General features: G+C 44.5%; 1 protein-coding gene across 5 annotated transcripts in view; it reads right to left on the bottom strand.

The window, feature by feature from the left end:
• Window positions 1-18,194, bottom strand: part of fbrsl1 (fibrosin-like 1) — a 310,850-nt gene that overhangs the window by 192,234 nt on the left and 100,422 nt on the right. For all 5 annotated transcript variants that reach the window (XM_069682291.1, XM_069682292.1, XM_069682293.1 and 2 more), the window contains exon 2: window positions 16,988-17,209. In XM_069682291.1, the coding sequence (XP_069538392.1) occupies window positions 16,988-17,209 (222 nt within the window). The remainder of the gene's footprint in view (window positions 1-16,987; window positions 17,210-18,194) is intronic.

The following is an 18,194-nucleotide window of genomic DNA, read 5'->3' as shown; positions in this document are numbered from 1 at the left end:
AATCTAAAGCATTACGTATGGGAATGGTTGGGATCAATATATGTAAAATACAAAGTCAAAGAATTAAATCAAAAATCAACCTCCTCCTTTTGAGTAGAATGATATGGAAGCAATCAAACCTCACATCTTTTGTTGACTAGGGTCTTTACGCTGCATACTTCACTTCAAACAGTGAACATACGTTTTGAATTCTGGCCAATTAATCAAACCTTCAGAAGAATATAAGACTGTCTTTCAGTTTCAAGACCATCTTTCATCACGTTGCTTTTCCCCAGGAAATCCAACTCCTGCCTTGTCAAACTCTGATCCCACGGAGTGCGAGGCATTGACTCTGAAAGCCTCTGACATGTTCTTTGATTCCTCCCATTTGCTGCTCTTCATTTTATCTTCTCATGTCGTATTTATAGTAGCAGCTAGCATGCAGCCGTTTGTGGTTAACCTCAGCTGATGAATCTTGTCAAGTGTACTGTTCTTCTCTCTCCGCCTCCTTTTGAAGAAGTCTACGGAGGCCTCCTCTCTGTTTCAGACCTGGGCACCATCCAAGAGGACGCTGTCAGAGCTCTCCAGCTCAGTGAGTTTCCTGGGTGGTGATAGGGCCTTGAGTGATTCTGGAGTCCCACAAGTCCCTGCTGTTGTTAATGTCGATGGTCCTGGCCAAGCCTGAGTAATGCTCTTGGGCTCCCAAATCATTTCCACTTGGAGCAGGAATGAACAATTGGATTGGTAGGGTCTGGATGGCTGAAAAGAATCCCTCTCATCTCCTTGATGTATGTTAGCTCCCCCATCTGGCAGAGAGTTTCTCCTGCTCTTTGCATTTATGCCCGATAAAAGCCCAACAACCGATGCAATCAAAAAGCAAGGATACAGGGGCTGTACTGTAGCAGGAACAGAAGATTGGACTGTTCCCCTGAAGAGATGTTATCACTGTAAGGCTCAGTAACCATGAACCTGTGATCCACTACTACCCTGTGAGCAGGGATCTCAACTCCCTTACAGCTAAAAGAGGAATAAGGAGCATTAACTTTGTACTTTGCCATAGAGGGGGAAATGGAAAGAGGGAGGAAGGGAGATGATATTCTTAGCGCTGACAGTGCTGCTGCACTCATAAAACCTTTGCTTTATCTCTCCCAACAATCAGTCTAATTATGTTCATTGGAGGAGTCCAATTAATCCTCCATTGTCAGCCGGTGGCTAAGTGTTTCTCTACCCCTCACACTGCCACACACAGACACAGTGGAATCTGCAATTAACACTACCCAAATTTATTTAGAGCCACTTGCCTCGGCTTCTGACTCCCTCCAATTATGCTCAATCAATTCCACCAGGAGGCGGCGGGGGAGCGGGGCACCGGGGAGGTCACTGTCATTTGCTGCGACAAACCCCTCTGCGCCACCCAAAGGCCACACATGTCAGTGAGTTTGTCATCGGGAAAGACATGTAAGCAATCCTCGCTGAAGAGCTAACTAATACCCCAGCTGCCCCTCCTCGTGGCGCTTCCTCTTGCTCCAATGTTGGTGTTAATTGAAAAACTTGCAATACGGAGCAAAAGTGGCAGCACATGACTTCCAAAGCTCGATGGACAAACATGCCTGAGCTGGACGCTTCAGTCATCTGCAGGCTGGTATTTTAATGACAACAGAACAACTATGAGTGCTTTCTGTCAACACTGCTAGACTGATGGTACTAGTCCTGCCTATTCTATGAACTATTGAGTGTAAGGGCTAAAATGGAAGCTGATATCAAGAAATATTTGAAATATAGAATTGAATTGTGGAAAGAATAAAATAAATAGTTAATTTTATAGGTTAATCATAGACAAACGCATGCGATGATGTTCCTGTTTTTGTGCTCACCTTCTCCTGTGCAGTACATGCGTGACAGGTGCTTCTGCATGTTTGCAGCATGCTGGTTAAAATATACAGTAGCTGTACGCACATGTCTCCTGTGTCATCTGTATTTATATATACAGGCATGTGCACATGCATAGGCACATTTTTGCAGTATGTCATATGAAATTTTATGAGCCCACTCATGCTAACATTTCCACACTGTGTGCATGATGGTGTGTGCATTCACTGCCAAAGGCTCTCAGGCAGGTTTGGCCTCCCTCAGGATAGCTCTTTGCTCCAGTGCTGTCAAACCAAAGCCCCACAGTGGGCACAGACACTGGGAGGGCAAGCCTACTGACTGGAATAACCATGTTACAAACCCGCCGTAAAACGCCACTAATATTTAATGCCTTGCTGTCAGGTCTGAAGGGCACAGGCACATGGAGGAACTGTGCAGTCAAGTGTGTTTTCCTCTGCAGGGCTCACTGAATCTGACTGTGAGCGGAAAGAAAACCTGAAAAAGGGTGTGTTTGTGTGCGCTTCGAGCTGACAAACACAAGAAAAAAAACAATCTTGATTTGCCTGATACACAAACCTCACTACCTGAACTTTTAGCTCACAGCATTAATATTTTCACTAAGACACGTCAGCTTTTGCAGACACTCTGCGATGCTTCCTCGACACATAACAGCCGGTGGCAAGTCCCTTACTAATCCACAGGCTGTATCAGGTGATGGAGGCATCACCGGACCTGATAGCATCGCTATGTCTCTTGCAGGATAAGGTTGAAGAGGCACCTAGTGGGTGAGGCCAGGCTAATGGCAGCAGATATCAGATCATGGGCTGTCACTGTATAAACCCTGGGCTTGTGTAATCCTGCAATAATAGACACGTTCAGAATCAAGGACGCCGGTGAAACTGTCAACAGCCATTGTGAATATAATGAAAATCAATGTCGGAGGTGACACGTGTATGCAGGCAGTGTCTGTATATATATATATATGAGATGGATACTTACTGCGTGCATCCATGTATGTAAGCATTTGTTGAAGGATGTAGGCCTGTGTGCGTCACATGTGCAATTCAGATGTAAGCATTTAAGTACATGTGTTGAGGAGGTGTGGGGACTGGCACTAAGAATAGCATTGTCCTCTTGACCCGGGTGCCTGGCTGCGGTTATTCTCCAGCGTGCGATGTTACTTTCCCACCGACAGCAGTTTAAGCACAGAGCCCCCCGTACCGGTGCAGTCCAAACCCAGGCACCTTGGGATGCCTTCCACTTAAAACAAGCAGTGGGAGCGCATTAACATTTCAAGGTATTATTTCAAACGTGGGGGAAATTGCTGCTGAATATTTTATGCGCTCCAGTACGAGGCATTCGCGTCCCTGTGTGGCTGCGGAAGCGGTGGAGGTCGGGGGTCAGGGTTAGCAGTTTGGGTCTGCTCGCGTAGACGAGACCTACGGTAGCCGACCTGGGCATTCAAAGCGACACTGGTGTGTACAGAGCTGCTGTACATCAATGTCAAAGGGGACTCCACTTTGAAGAGCAATTATACAACCATCACCGGCTCATTAATTAAACTGAGAGCGACCAGGCTAATTCAGCCCTGTGACCCTGCAGAACGTGTTCACAGCTCGCTGCACCGCTCAGATATTATCCAATCAGTATTGCAACGACACTCTGCTAATTGGTGATGTTGTCGTGTCTACAGCGCAGTGTCAAAGCTCGAGCCTGGCCTTTGACTTCAATCACACATCACGGCTCCCAATTATGCCCTGATTTTTCCTGCTGTGTGCTGTCTAATAAAGTGAACATTTATTTGAAACACTCTTTTGTGTCTTATTCTGAGTCATTTCACTATGAAAAGAGGTCCACACAACAAATGATTCATTTTAAAATAAAAACTCTGCGCCTTTGAAATATTGACACCTGCTCCTACGCGTATAATAATAATATTAAACTTAAAGTTGTACACAATAATTGACACACTGAACATGCTGGGCTCTTCACACCCGTATGTACTGAGGATTCCACCCGTCGGGCCGTCTCCTCCCCTCAGAGGCCAGCGTACGAACCCTGACCCTCTTCTCTCCACTGGGTCAACCACAAGAACCACACCTCCATCTGGATCCAGCCCCTCAGGGACTGCTAGTAGGCGTGTCAACCCCCAGTCTGCCACTTCAACCCCCCCCTCCCTACCAGCCTCGGGGTGTACATGCTCTATTGTGCAAAAGCAATCATTCTTCCACCCCCCCCTCCCTCCCCTCTCTTTGTTTTGCAAATGGCCTCTCCCACATCATTTTACATACACACTCCAACCACGGAGCTCTGGGGACCGTCCAGGAAGTAATTGTGGCTTTTGTGCATGTACCCCCCCCCCCACCCCCCCACCCCCCTTCCTCAAAGGAGCCGCGCCCCCTTGTCAGCTGTCATCATATAACTGCCTGCAGACCCAGGGGCCTAATGACAGGATCTATAGTACATGAAAACACAATTATAGCCCTTGGTTCAATTGCTACTGTGTGAATGGCCTTTAAAAGAGGGAAAAAAGGAACCAAACACATGCTGCCCGCTTGGAGGCATATAAGTCTGAACAATATCCCCTAAATCACAACCCATTAAAACTCACACAGCCTCATTCTCCGTCCCAACATTTTAAACACACCCTGTTTAAGCGACTCTCCCTTCACCGGTGATATGCTAATTATTGTATGTGCTTGACGCCGGGAGATGTCTGACTAATATTGTATGGATACATTTGACCTTGTGTAGCAGAGCTACGTGCTGCTTTAATGAGCTAATATGAGCGTCGGTGCTGATATATGCAACCCACACACGGGTTTCACTGTTCCAGCGGCATTTCATTATCTCTGACGATGTTGTTTTCATGGCGATATTTTGAAGCAACATTAAGCATCTATTACAAGACGCTGCAGGAAACATGTTGATGGAACCTGCAAAAGATCCACTGACTGGGCTCAGTAATGCAAACCCTCACATACTTTACATTAGGCAGCCAAAATGGCAGAGGAGAGGAGCAGAGGCCTCCCACAATCTTTTTCAAATGGGAACAGTGACCCCCAATGGACGATGCGGTGTAATCCGGCAAAGGGTTAACGCAGCATCATGCACCACTTCCTCATGCATGTGAGTGCAATGACTCTGTAATGCAGCAGGGGTCAGTGTTGTATCATGGAAATAAACACAGTGAGACAGAAGAGGAAAGCTGCGGCTGCAAAGATCACATCTGTCTCAGTGACACTACTAATCCCATTTAATCCGTCTGAGTTAATGTCCAGCTTTGCTAGTCGCCAACCCTCCCCTCCACACCCCCCCACACTCGCAGCCACAGGGCTATGAAAACAGGGGCAGGGGCCTCGGCAGATCCCATTAATGTAGTGACCCTAATGGGCTCAAGTGGCAAAGATGACACTTAGATACTTAAACATTCAGACCCCGCCAAGTCGGCAAGCACTTCATCATAGCTGCACACTTACACAAGCACACACACACACACACAAGACCCCATGTTTAAACATACGTGTATGTATCATGCACACACGAGAACACACAAACATCACTGGTAAACACACACAGACACGACAGAAGCATGTAAATGAGATGCACTGAACGTTCAAACACACATGCAGAAACACATCCTTCAAGCCAAGCAACAATTTAATGGAATCTAATTAAATAGCTGCTAATTGACGCGCTAATTAACTAAAACAAATTGATACAACTGCGACAAGCCGAGAATGAGGCATTCGTAGATGACGGAGGAGAACAATGCGAGTGGAGCGTAGCAGCCAACTGCAGCGACGCATCAGGATACAGCCTGGCCTCTCTATTGTCTTATCCCCTCTCAGGCCTGTCAAAACACACAGGCTCGATACAAAAGACCTTTCACTACTACAGGAGGCTTTTCTTTTCAGTTGAGGCTCAGGACTGCCACCCACATCCATTCTACCTAACAAACACCAGATCCCTTCTTCCTTAAAGCCTCCCCGGTAACACAGCACCAAGCACCAGGAGGCTGTGAGCCTACGGACACAGAGGTAGGAGGAAACCTGACTCCTGACAGTGCTGAGTTGCAGTCCTGCTTCGATTCACCCTGAACATGACTTTACAGGCCCATACCATCACTTTTAATAACAATCTTTTTAAGGCTAAAAAAGTATTCCCTGATAAACTCACACAGATACTCTGTGTGGCTCACCGTATGAATCTTTGATGTCATACTGAAACAGTTTGTTTTCTGTTTGTTTCCATGTGATTCAAATCTATTCATGAGGGCGTTCAAATCCTGCTGCCCCTTTGGTATTTCCAGGGAACATTTCTCACAGGAAGTCAGGAAGTTCCCACATGGAGTTAACAAGAAAAAGAGAATCACTTACAGAACATCATGAAAAACATCAGAGCACCAGAGACCACCAGCTAATAACAAACCAACTTAAAATGAACTAAGATGTTACAGCACTTACTGTCGTGACTTATCAACTACTATCTAATTTGACTGACTTCTTCGTGTTGGTCTGAAGTGGCAATAAAAGGATGAGAAGCTGAGCGGAGCGACCTCCTTTCTTTGTTCTCTGTTTTCTTGAACTGTCATGTTCAGCATCTGTTAAAGGAGCAATCCGTCCCTGGAAAAAGCTGCTGTCAGTCAAAGCTGGTGTTCTCTGTAATCGATAGAAGCAATATTATTTCAAATTGGCGCCATAGCTGTGGAGAAAATTGTACAAACAGCTCGTGGTTTCGCCCATTCTACATTCCTACAACAGCCAGCATGCATTGCGTCCCTCCCTCTAAAAGGAGCGGCCCAGCGAGAGACGCTGGAGGGAAATACTACCGTTTTCTCTGCAGGCAACGGCTCAGAGCGAGACAGAATCCGAAATACGACGAGAATATACCGGTGGATTGTCTAAAAAATCTTCAGGTCTGAAGTCTACATTTCAAACCTGACGATTGTGAACGAGACGGCGGGCGTCCTAGATTGAGGAAGTGTAGTTTAGCTAGCTCCCTGGCCTCTGCCAGATGACACGTTTTACATAGTCTGGTGGAGGTTTTCCAGGGCCCATTGGAGAAGCAGATAGCGTCCTCCAAAGGCACAGAGAGAAATTGCATTTTTTTGTCTATCTAATGGCATTAGTTCCCCATAATAGCATGATAGGACTGAGGTTGAAAATCGGGAAAGTGGCCCTTTAAAGGTTGTTCATGTCCAAAGTGACAGTTTTGCCTCTCATGATGCCACAAGGAAAAATTTGATTTAAAAAGGACTTTTTGTTAAAAGCAATTTTTCATGCAGGCGAACAAACTGCACGTACGAACGTCCTCACACAAACACACAAACGTAGCCATGGCTTTACAAGCTGCTGTTTGTGCTCCTTCTCCTTGTTTACATCTGTTTAAGACCTTTGCGATTGTCCTGTTGATAAAAGCGTTACACAATAACTCTGACTTGCAGCTCGTGACTTGCACTTTACAGAGAGCTCGTGCAGGAAGAATATGAACTCAGACACCTGAGAGTTCCTGGCACACACATTTCTGAACAGCTCCCTAAACATTACTGTAATATAAACCACAGTGATGGTGTAATTCATAAAGCACGAGGTGTAATAAAGTGTCTCTCCCTGCTGTCTGCTCTAGTTAAACATCTACCAGGGGCAATACATCTGTTGCTATAGCTACAGATTATCCGGTAGATGCAAAAAGTGGAATATAATGGAGCCTGGGAGGTCCCACTTTAATAAATTACATAAAAAAGGAAAGCAATCACAACTAGCCAGCTGCCGAGCGCAGAGAAATAATGTTCTGACAAATGTATTATGGCTAACCCGCTCCTCCTCAGCACAAACCTAATGACTGCACCGTTAAATATTCTGCAACTCAATGAGAGTGCAGAATTTTAAAATGCTTTAAAGCAATGCTCTTACCTCGTACAGCATTATAAGGCAGCACACAGTATATCCAGTTTCCCTTTGCCTCCGTTACCTTGTCCAATCCCAGCATGCACTAGCCCCAGCTCCAGCAGAGCATGACTTTAGATCCCTGCTAATTTAATGTTCCCAGACCTAATTGTCCCCAGAGTGGTTGCTCTGAAGTAGCCCTGCTGTATCTCAATGACTGTGGCTTGTTAAAAGTGATGGGATGTGTATGTGTGTGTGTGTGTATAGAAGGACCTGCAGTACAGCAACCCGGCCAAGCACCTTACATGGCCTGACATTAATCACTGTGCACTGTCCCATGCAATATTCACCTGGCTAAGCACAGCGGGCGCAGGGGTTGTCTGGGTTCGGCCGCTCTTTGTCATTCTCCTCCCTTTATTTCCAGTTCTATTTCGGTCTCTCTCTGTCTTTCTACCTTTCTTTCCTTTCCTTGTCGAAGATGTTGGGAGGCTGCAGTCGCGGGGAGGTGATGGATCTTGAGGAGAAATACTAAGAGGGCCTAACATTCCTGGAGGTAAGTTGACTGATGTTCCTTTTGAATTCTGGTTGTTGCGTTTGCTCCTGTGGGTCGCATCTATCACTGCTGCATTAACAATCTGGCTGTTGGATTAAAAAAGGAACTTTTGATGTTTCAATCTTGACAGACGGGTCATTACTCAACAGGAAAATCTGCCACCTCTGTGTTTACCAACTCAGTTCAACTCCAAAGCCTCCCCTGGGACTGGGCATCAAATTCTTCCACGCCCTCCCCCCCACCTCCTTTTCAACACCGGTGGGACTGTTCCCTCGTCCTTTCCCAGCCCCTCCCCTGCCATCCCAGTCAAAGTCAACAGCACCAGCCGCAGTGGAAACCCATAGGGACGAGCTTGGCTCCTCACACTAAATCCACTGTGGTCAGGCCGTCTGCTGAGCAAAAATAGACGGCATTTAGGAAACTGGAAAACACACAGAGAGAAAGGTACGCGCTCCCAGACTCTTATTCATACCGGAAAATCATCTCCGTGAAGGGTGAGTAAACTAACTAACCTTTGATCTGATATGTGCCATTCATTGCTTTATCTACAGGAAGAACATTTTGAATTGACTACAACTTGTTATGATCAAACAGCTGTGACTCAAACAATACTTGGATTTAGCTGAGCATTATTGCATTATTCATTTTGGTAATGTATATCATCTCTACTCTGTCTGATCACTCTTTTAATGAGCTTCCTTTAGTGCTCTCTGCTGGGAAAACACAAGTCTCTTTTTTACGGTAAATGCTGTGCAAGACTCATTTAATTTTCTTGTATTTCCTTGGTCAGCCATTAAAGTTTATTAAGTAATGAATTGCTCAATTCCAACACCTCTAATTTGTCCCTTTAGAGTATATTACTTAAAGTGATGCAATACAAAATAAGACCATCATTTGACTCATGATTTGCACTTTAAAAAAAACAATAGTTTTGTGAATATGGTTGGGAAAAGGTAACTTGTACACATCCCGAGAACAGCTGGGAGGTATTTATTTAGGAAAAGTAATACTCTTTCATCAACCAGTGTCTGCTACTGGGGAGCCCTGTGGCACGGCACTAAGGTGGTTTGAGGAAGATATTTAAAGTGGTAATCTTGAAGATCTCTTGGCAGCACCTATGGCGATAAATAAATAATTGCGGGAGCACACTTCCCAGATATCCAGACAGTGTTGCATGTGTGACGTCCGCGGTTGGCTCCGGTTGTAACTCTTGATTTTCCTGGCTGACGGTCGCTTTCCTTTTAGACTGTTTGCTTCATCTGAGCGTCGAGTTTGTTTCTTTTTCTTTGGATTTTCACTTATTTTTGAAGTTGTATCTGTAGTCATCGATCTTTTCTTTGTTTGTTCAGCCACAGTAGATTACTGTTTACTCGCAACACTCGCAGAGACCGGAAAAGCAGCCGCTTAGCTCCGCCTACCCTCTCTGGCAGACCAATCACTGCTGGCTGATGGAAAGCGTCACTAACCAGACACCCAGTCTGTAATACTGCAAATACAAAGGCTTTCATCAGTGGGCCACAGGCTCAATCACCATTGTGTTACCTCATTCAGCGATAGATAGAGACTTAACAGACATTTATTTACATGAAAATCCTCAACATTGTCACTTTAACTGTAAGCAGAAGAAGGTATTGCATTATCGATAACCCTTCCCTTAATGAAAAGATGAAAATGTTGAAATTATAAAGTACAGATGAAGGTCTTTTTTCCAATAAAAAAATAAATAAAGATGATAATAACAGCATACAACCTGTACAAGGAATTCACTCAAGAAACCACCTTTTGTTCCAAAGGGCTCAAAAAGTAGAAAATAAAATCCCTTCTAAGGAATTCACTGGCAAGTTAACTAAGATCTCCAGGGAATTTCTAATGACAGCAATCAATTCCTCAGTGTGTCATTACTTAAATAATCAGATACCTTATATCGTGAATGAAATTATTCCCACTGTCACTTCCCCCTCTCGTGCACAGACACGCGTGTGTTCATCTGCTGACTTGTCTTTGATGTGGTAAGGACAATTATCCGCCGTGTGATCATGCATACATGTTCATGTTACAAGCAGCTGACTAATTGATCTGTCAGGGTCTATTACAAGTCACGCTCCTCCACTCGTCTCTGTCTTTCTCCCCTGCACACACTCTTTGCTCTCTGATGTGTGCCTGCAGACACCTCTGCAGCGTACCTCATTATCCACTCATCTAATAATGCTCTTTGTTAAATTGCAGCGTTAACCTGGGTAACAGGAGTAAAGGCCTTTTCTATCACGTTACCACTTACAAGCTTTCCAACCCCGTAATTACATCAAGGATTTCACATTTCAGGGTTGATCTCATTACTAGTGCAACAGTAGATAGTGGTTCAGTTCCTCGATCAACCACAACATTAGCAGATAATGGTGAAGCGTGCTAAAGGTGCTAGCCTCGGGAGAATAAGTGGGACAAATATTTCTTTATAAGGTGGTGAAGTGCAGAGCAAACTTTGGCAACAGGTAAATTAAAATGAAGTGCTCTGCAGCCTAAAATGAGGACATAATGGTGTCACGTAGTTTCAATATGTGCTGAAAAATCTGATAGGCTTTTGACTTCAGGTAAATCAACAAGATTAATTACAGCTAAGTGACTCGGCCAAAATGACTCATGCAGAGGATTCACCTTGATCTCATTTTAAATGGGATGAAGCAGGGCAAGCCAAGAGAGATATCGTCTACCCGCGTCTCCTGAGCAGAGAGACTACCGCTCAGGGTCGCTGCTATCCAGATAACAAGCAGTCTACCATATCAGTCATCCTGATCGCCGGCCTGTTACCGCTGCCCCGCTGCAGATGGGCAGCACTGCTCTTGCGTCTCTGCCCCTGAACTATGCTCCAGTGCACTGTTAATGCCCCAGCTAATCTGATCTGTCTCCGGCTGGCTTACTGCTTATAAACACACCTCGATATGAAGCAGGGGAAGTAATCCCCGAAGCAGCTCCAGTATGACAGGGGCATGCAGGACGCTGGCTCCATGTCCACAGGCTGGCCTGATAGTGGGGGCATTGCCTGAGCGAGGGGGGGTGGAGTAACAGAGTGAAGTGTACAGAGATGTTTTCCTATATGACATTGTTAGTAGGGTGTGTGCGCGGCAGAGGGTAAAGCGGGGCACTAATGGACAGGGATGGTGATGTGATGTGTATGTGCAGCTATCAGTGTGTTGCTTGAGCGAGTCAGCATTATGTGTTATTCATGACCCCCGTTTGATGCGTATTGAAGGTCAACGCCATGTTGGAGCTTACTGGGTGTCTTACAGCTTGGATAAAAACCACAGTGGAGGTCAAACTGGTGTTTCGGTTTATGGATTTTCGCCTCAACAGAAATAAAATACAGTAATGATCTAAATATGATGACAGCAATAGTGAGATATTTACCTTTTATTCTTGCTTTCATAATTCCTTGCCCCAGAGAGTCGGCTTGTGTGTGTGTGTTTTTAAGCTGGCTGAATAAGGGCCTGTGTCCACTAACAGCATTTTTTGCAGTGGCAGCACCTATTTTCTAAACAAATCCAATGCAGTTCAGCGTTTTGTGCACTCAGTGTCCTGAGCTCGGAGCGCTCTCAGGTGAAAATAGTTCAACTTTTGGAACACGTCCGCGCACATCGATGTCACTTCTCCCTCACCAATCAACATCAAGAAGGGGCGTGACTTCAGATAACAAATTTTTCAACAACAATAGCGGAGGATAAGCTCATCCTTTTGTTTTATCGAGGGTACAATTCCCAGGTGTAGAGCTGCTGCTAACGCCAGGGCACGATTCCTTTCCATCGTTTTTATGACAGAGCAACTTAAAATAGACTTAACCATCACTACCAAGGGAAGCGGAAGTGCCACCAGACAACATTTGTAACATAGCAACAGTAAGCGCCGATGGGAAGTGCTCTGAAATTGAGGTTGTGGGCGCTGCCAGAGAAGAAAAAAAAACAACGGCATTAGTGGACACAGGCCCTGATGGAGCTGATTTGTTGTGAGTTCTGCTACGAACATCAGTGAGTTTCAGTGGACACATAGATGGTAACGGATACTAAGAATTTCTGATCCAACATGGCAAAAAATAAACATTGTTTCACATGTAAATATCTAATTCAAACAATATCAATGTTTGGCTTCAAAGACACAAACAACATTTGTTTGAACAATGAAGAAATGTGTCTGACGAGAGTGTAACTGAGAAGATAACTGGAAAAGACTCCTTACACCTCTGTGTGCACATACACAGGGTTACACACACGCGCACTATGCACGAGCCTACCAATGGGGCTGGCGAACCTTCTTATCAAATCAAATGCTGCCCCCCCACAGCCCCCCTGTGACGAACTCTGCTCTGACACCACGGCTCCTGTCCTCAACTGAGCTTCTGGCACCCCGGGGTGCCTCAAGGAGACCAACACATCAACTTGCCTTTGGATCATCGTGTGTGACACACACTAGGGACACCTCCCCTTGATAGAGACAGCAACAGAAAAAGAAATATGGATGTGAGAGACTTAGCTGGACAACTGGAGAGGAGGGCAGCCTGAAGGACAGAGCAGGAAATGCTCTGAGTGCACTTGAGCTTCACTTGTGGTGAAGAACATCCTAAAAGTAAACAAACCTGGCAGTGCTTTCTGTAAATATGATCTGTAGGGATGACCTGTTTCCATCTCAAAGACTAGTTTCAAAGCCAATCATGACATTTTTCTTATCATTTTTTCAATTGATCAGTGACAGCAAAATCGAGCTATTCGAGCCTGATCTGATACATAGTTTTGATCGAGTTTGTGGATACTGATTTCTGTCGCAGATAAAAACCACAAAGGGCTCCTCATCAAGCTCCGTCCATCAGTTAGCACAAGTGTTAAATATGCAGAGGATCACATCTATCAGAAAACACTTGGAGTAATGAAGACATCACACGGGATAGGTTAAAGTAACAATAGACATCTATCTCCCCTTAGCTCTACTCCAAGCACTTGCTCTTACATAGCCTCTCCAGAGTCACAAAAATAAAAAGAAGCTTTGAAGTTTAACTTTTACTGCTGCTGCGATCCTCGTAAGCAGCTCTGGAAAACAGAGCAACAATTGCTTGATATGTACACTGGGAAGGAGCGACAGAGACTCATAAACACTCCAAAACAGATGGTTTGTAAACAGCAGTGAGTGAGCAGGCACTCGACTCAGAGAGACTGGCCTCACCAACAGTGAATCTACCAACACCTCCATCCAATAACACAATAACCTGAGGACCTGGATATGTGAGGATAAATGGGAATGAAAACAATTAAATTGTTCATACGCTCTCACAAAAAAAGTTTTCATGCGTCAGGTCGGCCCACAGGCTGCGCAAGACCAAGTCGTGGAACTTTTCTTGTCACGTATGCAATAACTCCTATCTTCTTAGGAAACGTGCAAACGTAAAAAGTAACACCAACTGTACTTGTAACTTAAGCAGGGAGGATTCATTCAACTATGTCAGTGCTTATTTAAAGGTGCAGATAAACGGTTTCATATTTCAGCGTGTCTATAATTAATAACGCAACATGATCATGTCATGAGTCTCATCTTCACTGCGTTTATAAATGGATTTGGGTGTTTTCCATGACATGCAAACACATGTACAATTGCTTGTTCTCAAACAATAATAATGTAGCTGGGGAAGAACTTAAGTTCTCAGCATGCAGGGAACTAAAGCCGGGGTAGGCTAACATCCTTTATAGAAGCTTGCTCTCTAACTGTAAAACACTGCTTTATTCAGACTCTGAGATTAAAGATAGCAACTGCAATTAGAAAAAAGGGAGAGAATTGGAAAAGTTAGAAGTTACAGAAGAGCAACAGGGAACCACCAGAACTTAAATAACCTGCAGTACTTTACAGATGAGTCCAGCTGGGGAGAGAGTTATCTAAGCACCACAGCACTGAGGTGTTAAGGGGACAATAGGTGGGGGCTCATTGTGGAAACGCAGACAACAATGGGCCACGGGAACCATTTGGTTCCTCGAAGAGAAGTTCCTGTAACTAAAGGTTCCTGGTACTTTTGGTCGAAAAGCACCATAACACACCTCTCTCTACAAACTCTTCTCTCTATCCTTCTCTCTTTATTTTTTTCCTGTGTGTTTATTTCAAATGTGGGGGCCTGTAGGAGCCATGTGGTAGGGTAGGTAGTATCAGCATTGTCAATACCTGGAGCTGGCATAAACGGAGCCTGGGTCTGTTGAAGTAGGGTGGCGGTGGTAGGTTAGGTTAATTATAAGTATTGGGATGAGGGCACAAGGGGAGAGGTTTCTTCACTGAGCGCTTATCCTTCATCATTAGGGCACAGCAATCTCGTGTTTAATTCAAATTCAGGGTTGAGCGTGCACTTAAAAAGACACTTGCTCAACAGTGACAAAAGAAACTCTGTTATGTTTCCTCAAAATACACTCAGATGTGGCTGACTGTAGTAAAACACATTAACATCTGAGGGTATAGTAATAATTGGTGAACCTCAAAGACATTCTTTTAAACATCGAGCTGCTTTCATAATCTCGACTGTCTTTATCTCCTCGGAAAATGAGTAATGAATCTTTAAATGAAAGAACGGCTAAACATAAAACTCAGCCGGGCTGAAGTTACAGGGTTTCCACATGATAGCAGCAGTGTGCTGATAATACACAGTTATTATCAGGCCTGGAATGTAGATCTGGCTCAGTAATTGCAGCCTATTGCACTTGCACTCTGGATAAGAGCATCAGCTAAATACATCATTTCTAACTGTCTCTTAGCAAACTAAATATCACAGCCAAACTCAGTTTCAGCCATGTTAACTTCCTCAGGAAATCTTATCTACCAGAGATATTTTTGTCTGTGGAGGAGGCCTCCGGGCTACAGAGCCTCATTATTTAGTTTGGCTTCCTGACTACATTTCCCCTCTTATCCTCTACAGCACTATGGTGGATCTTGGCCTCGGACAGGAGCATAAAAACATCCGCCCATTTAAACAAACTGTTAACACATAGATGGGCTATCTCACTGGGACAGACTCGGAGTCTGTGGGCTCAGCAGTGTGCTTGAAGCTGGGGATGTTGCCAGTCCTCTATCTGCATAAACAAACAGAAAAGCACTTCTGCAGTCATGAAGGAAAACGCGACAAGGGTAGCAAAGTGAATCCACCTGAAGGCAGGACACCAAACATGTGTTTATAAAGCACTTTTGGTAGCACCAGGGCTCATCGGAGGACAGTAGTGATACATCATCTCACGCGCAAATGCTGTTTAACGGATTCCTTCTCTTCTAACTTGTCTGTCTTTGCCTTTTTTCAGCAATAGCACAAAACACTTAGATCCCAAACAAGTGCAACCCTTCCAAAGTGCACCGAGATTACAGTACAGACTATGTATCAGCGAATCTGTTTAAGACTCCTGTTGAGTGTCTGCACTTCTTAATGAGCTGGTCCTCTGCTGTGCCAACAGCTTTGCTGAATTAACTTTGGATCACCAAAGTCTCTGGATGATACTGGCAACGTTTTGCTCAACTGTCAAGGCAAATTTGACTGAACATTGAGAAAGAGTCGAACATTTTTACATTTTAAAGCAGCAAACCCTTCGAGCAAGATGCAGATGAAGTGAAAGATTAAATTGATTTTTACAGCCCCATCTTGAGGTCAGTGGGGGCCCTTTTTACGTGCCTGAGCTGTGGGGGAGATTTGCATCCATCCTGCCAATTTTTAGAGAGTTTTTGTCTCACAGTTTTATTGGAGACCTCTAAATACACATATTCCATCCATCCATCCATCCATAAAGTTATTGCATCAGCACCTCATAGTTATCCATAGGGGCAGTCAGCAACATTATAGGAAAAACACTGCTGCTTTCAATTAACCAGTAAGGAAAAGTTCCTGCTGCTTAAGAAAAGAACACAAAGCAGGACTGTCAATATCTTTACTAAAGAAAAGACCAACATACGACAGATAACTGCAACAACTATCAGCACAAACTGGAAAACAGGAGGCTCCACACAAAGGGAAACCAGTCAGTACTAACCACAGTGTGAGATCAATACTAACTACCACAGACCCTGCTGACATCAAACAGATACAGTCTCAGTAAAAGTTCAATTATGGCAATGACCTGAACTTCACTTCACTAAAGAATGTCAGAAGCTTCTTTTTAAACCAAGTTAAAAACAGATTCACATTCACAGTTTTTCTTTTAAAGACATCAAAAAGTCAAACTTAGACAGCCCTAAATGGGCTAAAACTCCACATGACAGCTTTTAGCAGACGCTGCTCACAAAGGAGGAGAGTATTTGAAGAAAACGATTTCCTTCACTGCTGAACAGCGAGATGTGGTTTGATGGTGCACTGATAGAGGAGACTGAAGAGATGACAACCTCAGCAGAGCGGTTCAAAGTCTCTGCTGACAAAGGAGGAAGTAAAGTCACATCTGACATGACGCCTTCACATTGTTCATCTCTTTCTAAAAAATGTTCTTTTTCTCTTTTTAAGTGAGTTTGGAAAAGCTGTCGGACAGACGGAAAGTTTATATTTAAAGACAAGTCTGTCCCGCTTCCTTACAGCGCTGAACAAACACAACACAGAAGTTGGATCAGATGCTAACTAAGCAGCTCATTGGCTCCTCTGCCTTCATGGCATAAGCAAACACAGCGGGCTTCTCTTTCATTAAATTAAGAAAGCTTTGTTGACAGACACACTGACCATTTTGTTCTTCTTGGAGTAAGTCTTCTTCAGCAGCCTCTCGTTCATCCTCTCCTGCTCCCGCTGGGCGTGATGGAGGAAGCCGTTCTCCAGAGGATCCATCACCGGCTGCACGTTCTCCTCTTCCTCGCCCACCTCCTCGTCTTCCTTCTGCCGCTTCGCCACCTTTTTCTCCTTCCACCGCTCCTTCTTCTCCTGGGTCTTCACGACTCCGGTCTTCTTCTGCAGGGAGAAGAAGAAAGCACATTAGGAACATAGACACTAAAAAATGATAACAGGTGCTTAAGGAGAAGGGATGCATTACGGGGATCTTTACAGTGGAGTGGTTCACAGGTGCATGGATAAAAACTGCCTCTGAATTTCTTGATGTGGATCTTGTTATTATTATATTACTATAGTCATGTAACCTGTTGCACAAAGCTCCTTCCTCTTCATAGTCATCCTGCACTCACACGCAGCGACACAGATTCCACTCAATGCCTCGCTGACAAGAGGGATTAACTTCCTTTAGTGTCTGAAGGATTTCCTTAAAATCCTTGAAACAATTGTGCACCAGGTGATGACAAGCCTATGAAAAAAAAGACACTTCATGCTGCCTTCAAACAGGAACAAAGCCGACAGATATCTCGATGGATAGACGGCGAGGCGGGAGATGAATGTGTAAGAGAATGGAGGCCGGGTGTGTCGCAGCTGGCAAACAGTCAAGCGCGCAGCCCCTTTCACTGCTGGCTTATACAAAGCAAGCAAACACTCGAGCAGAGAGCAGCGGCGCTCACTCTCTCTCTCTCTAAAGTCATCTTTAATCCTGTCAACAGCAGAACAATGCCTTACTGGAGCCCATAATCACTTTATGGCTCAGATATAATGAGCTTATGATATGAAGTGCTGCTTTAACACACACAGGAGAAAATACAGTCACTCTACACTTATACTATGACCAAGCAATTTCCCCCTTTAACTAATCACTCCTCTCATGCTTCAGTTACGGCCTGCATGGAGCTGGTGTTTGTTTACTGGAAGGGAAACATTGTTTGGAACTGAATCCTTTCCCCTCAGCTCACCTCCTGACCAGTGTTTCACACAAAGACCGAAACTACACCTGTGATGCAGTAAGTGTTTATTTCCCGTCAGTGTCATGCATAAAAATAACTATTTAATCATTTCAAGCAGCAAGAGTTAGTACACCCATAATGAACCATGTGGCCTT

The sequence above is a fragment of the Semicossyphus pulcher genome, unplaced genomic scaffold (assembly GCF_022749685.1).
Source record: "Semicossyphus pulcher isolate SPU_LCO1_2020_fin unplaced genomic scaffold, fSemPul1.0.p SCAF_6, whole genome shotgun sequence".
Taxonomy (NCBI): domain Eukaryota; kingdom Metazoa; phylum Chordata; class Actinopteri; order Labriformes; family Labridae; genus Semicossyphus; species Semicossyphus pulcher.
Note: the sequence above shows the minus strand (reverse complement) of the source record. Positions and strands in the feature narration are given on the sequence as shown.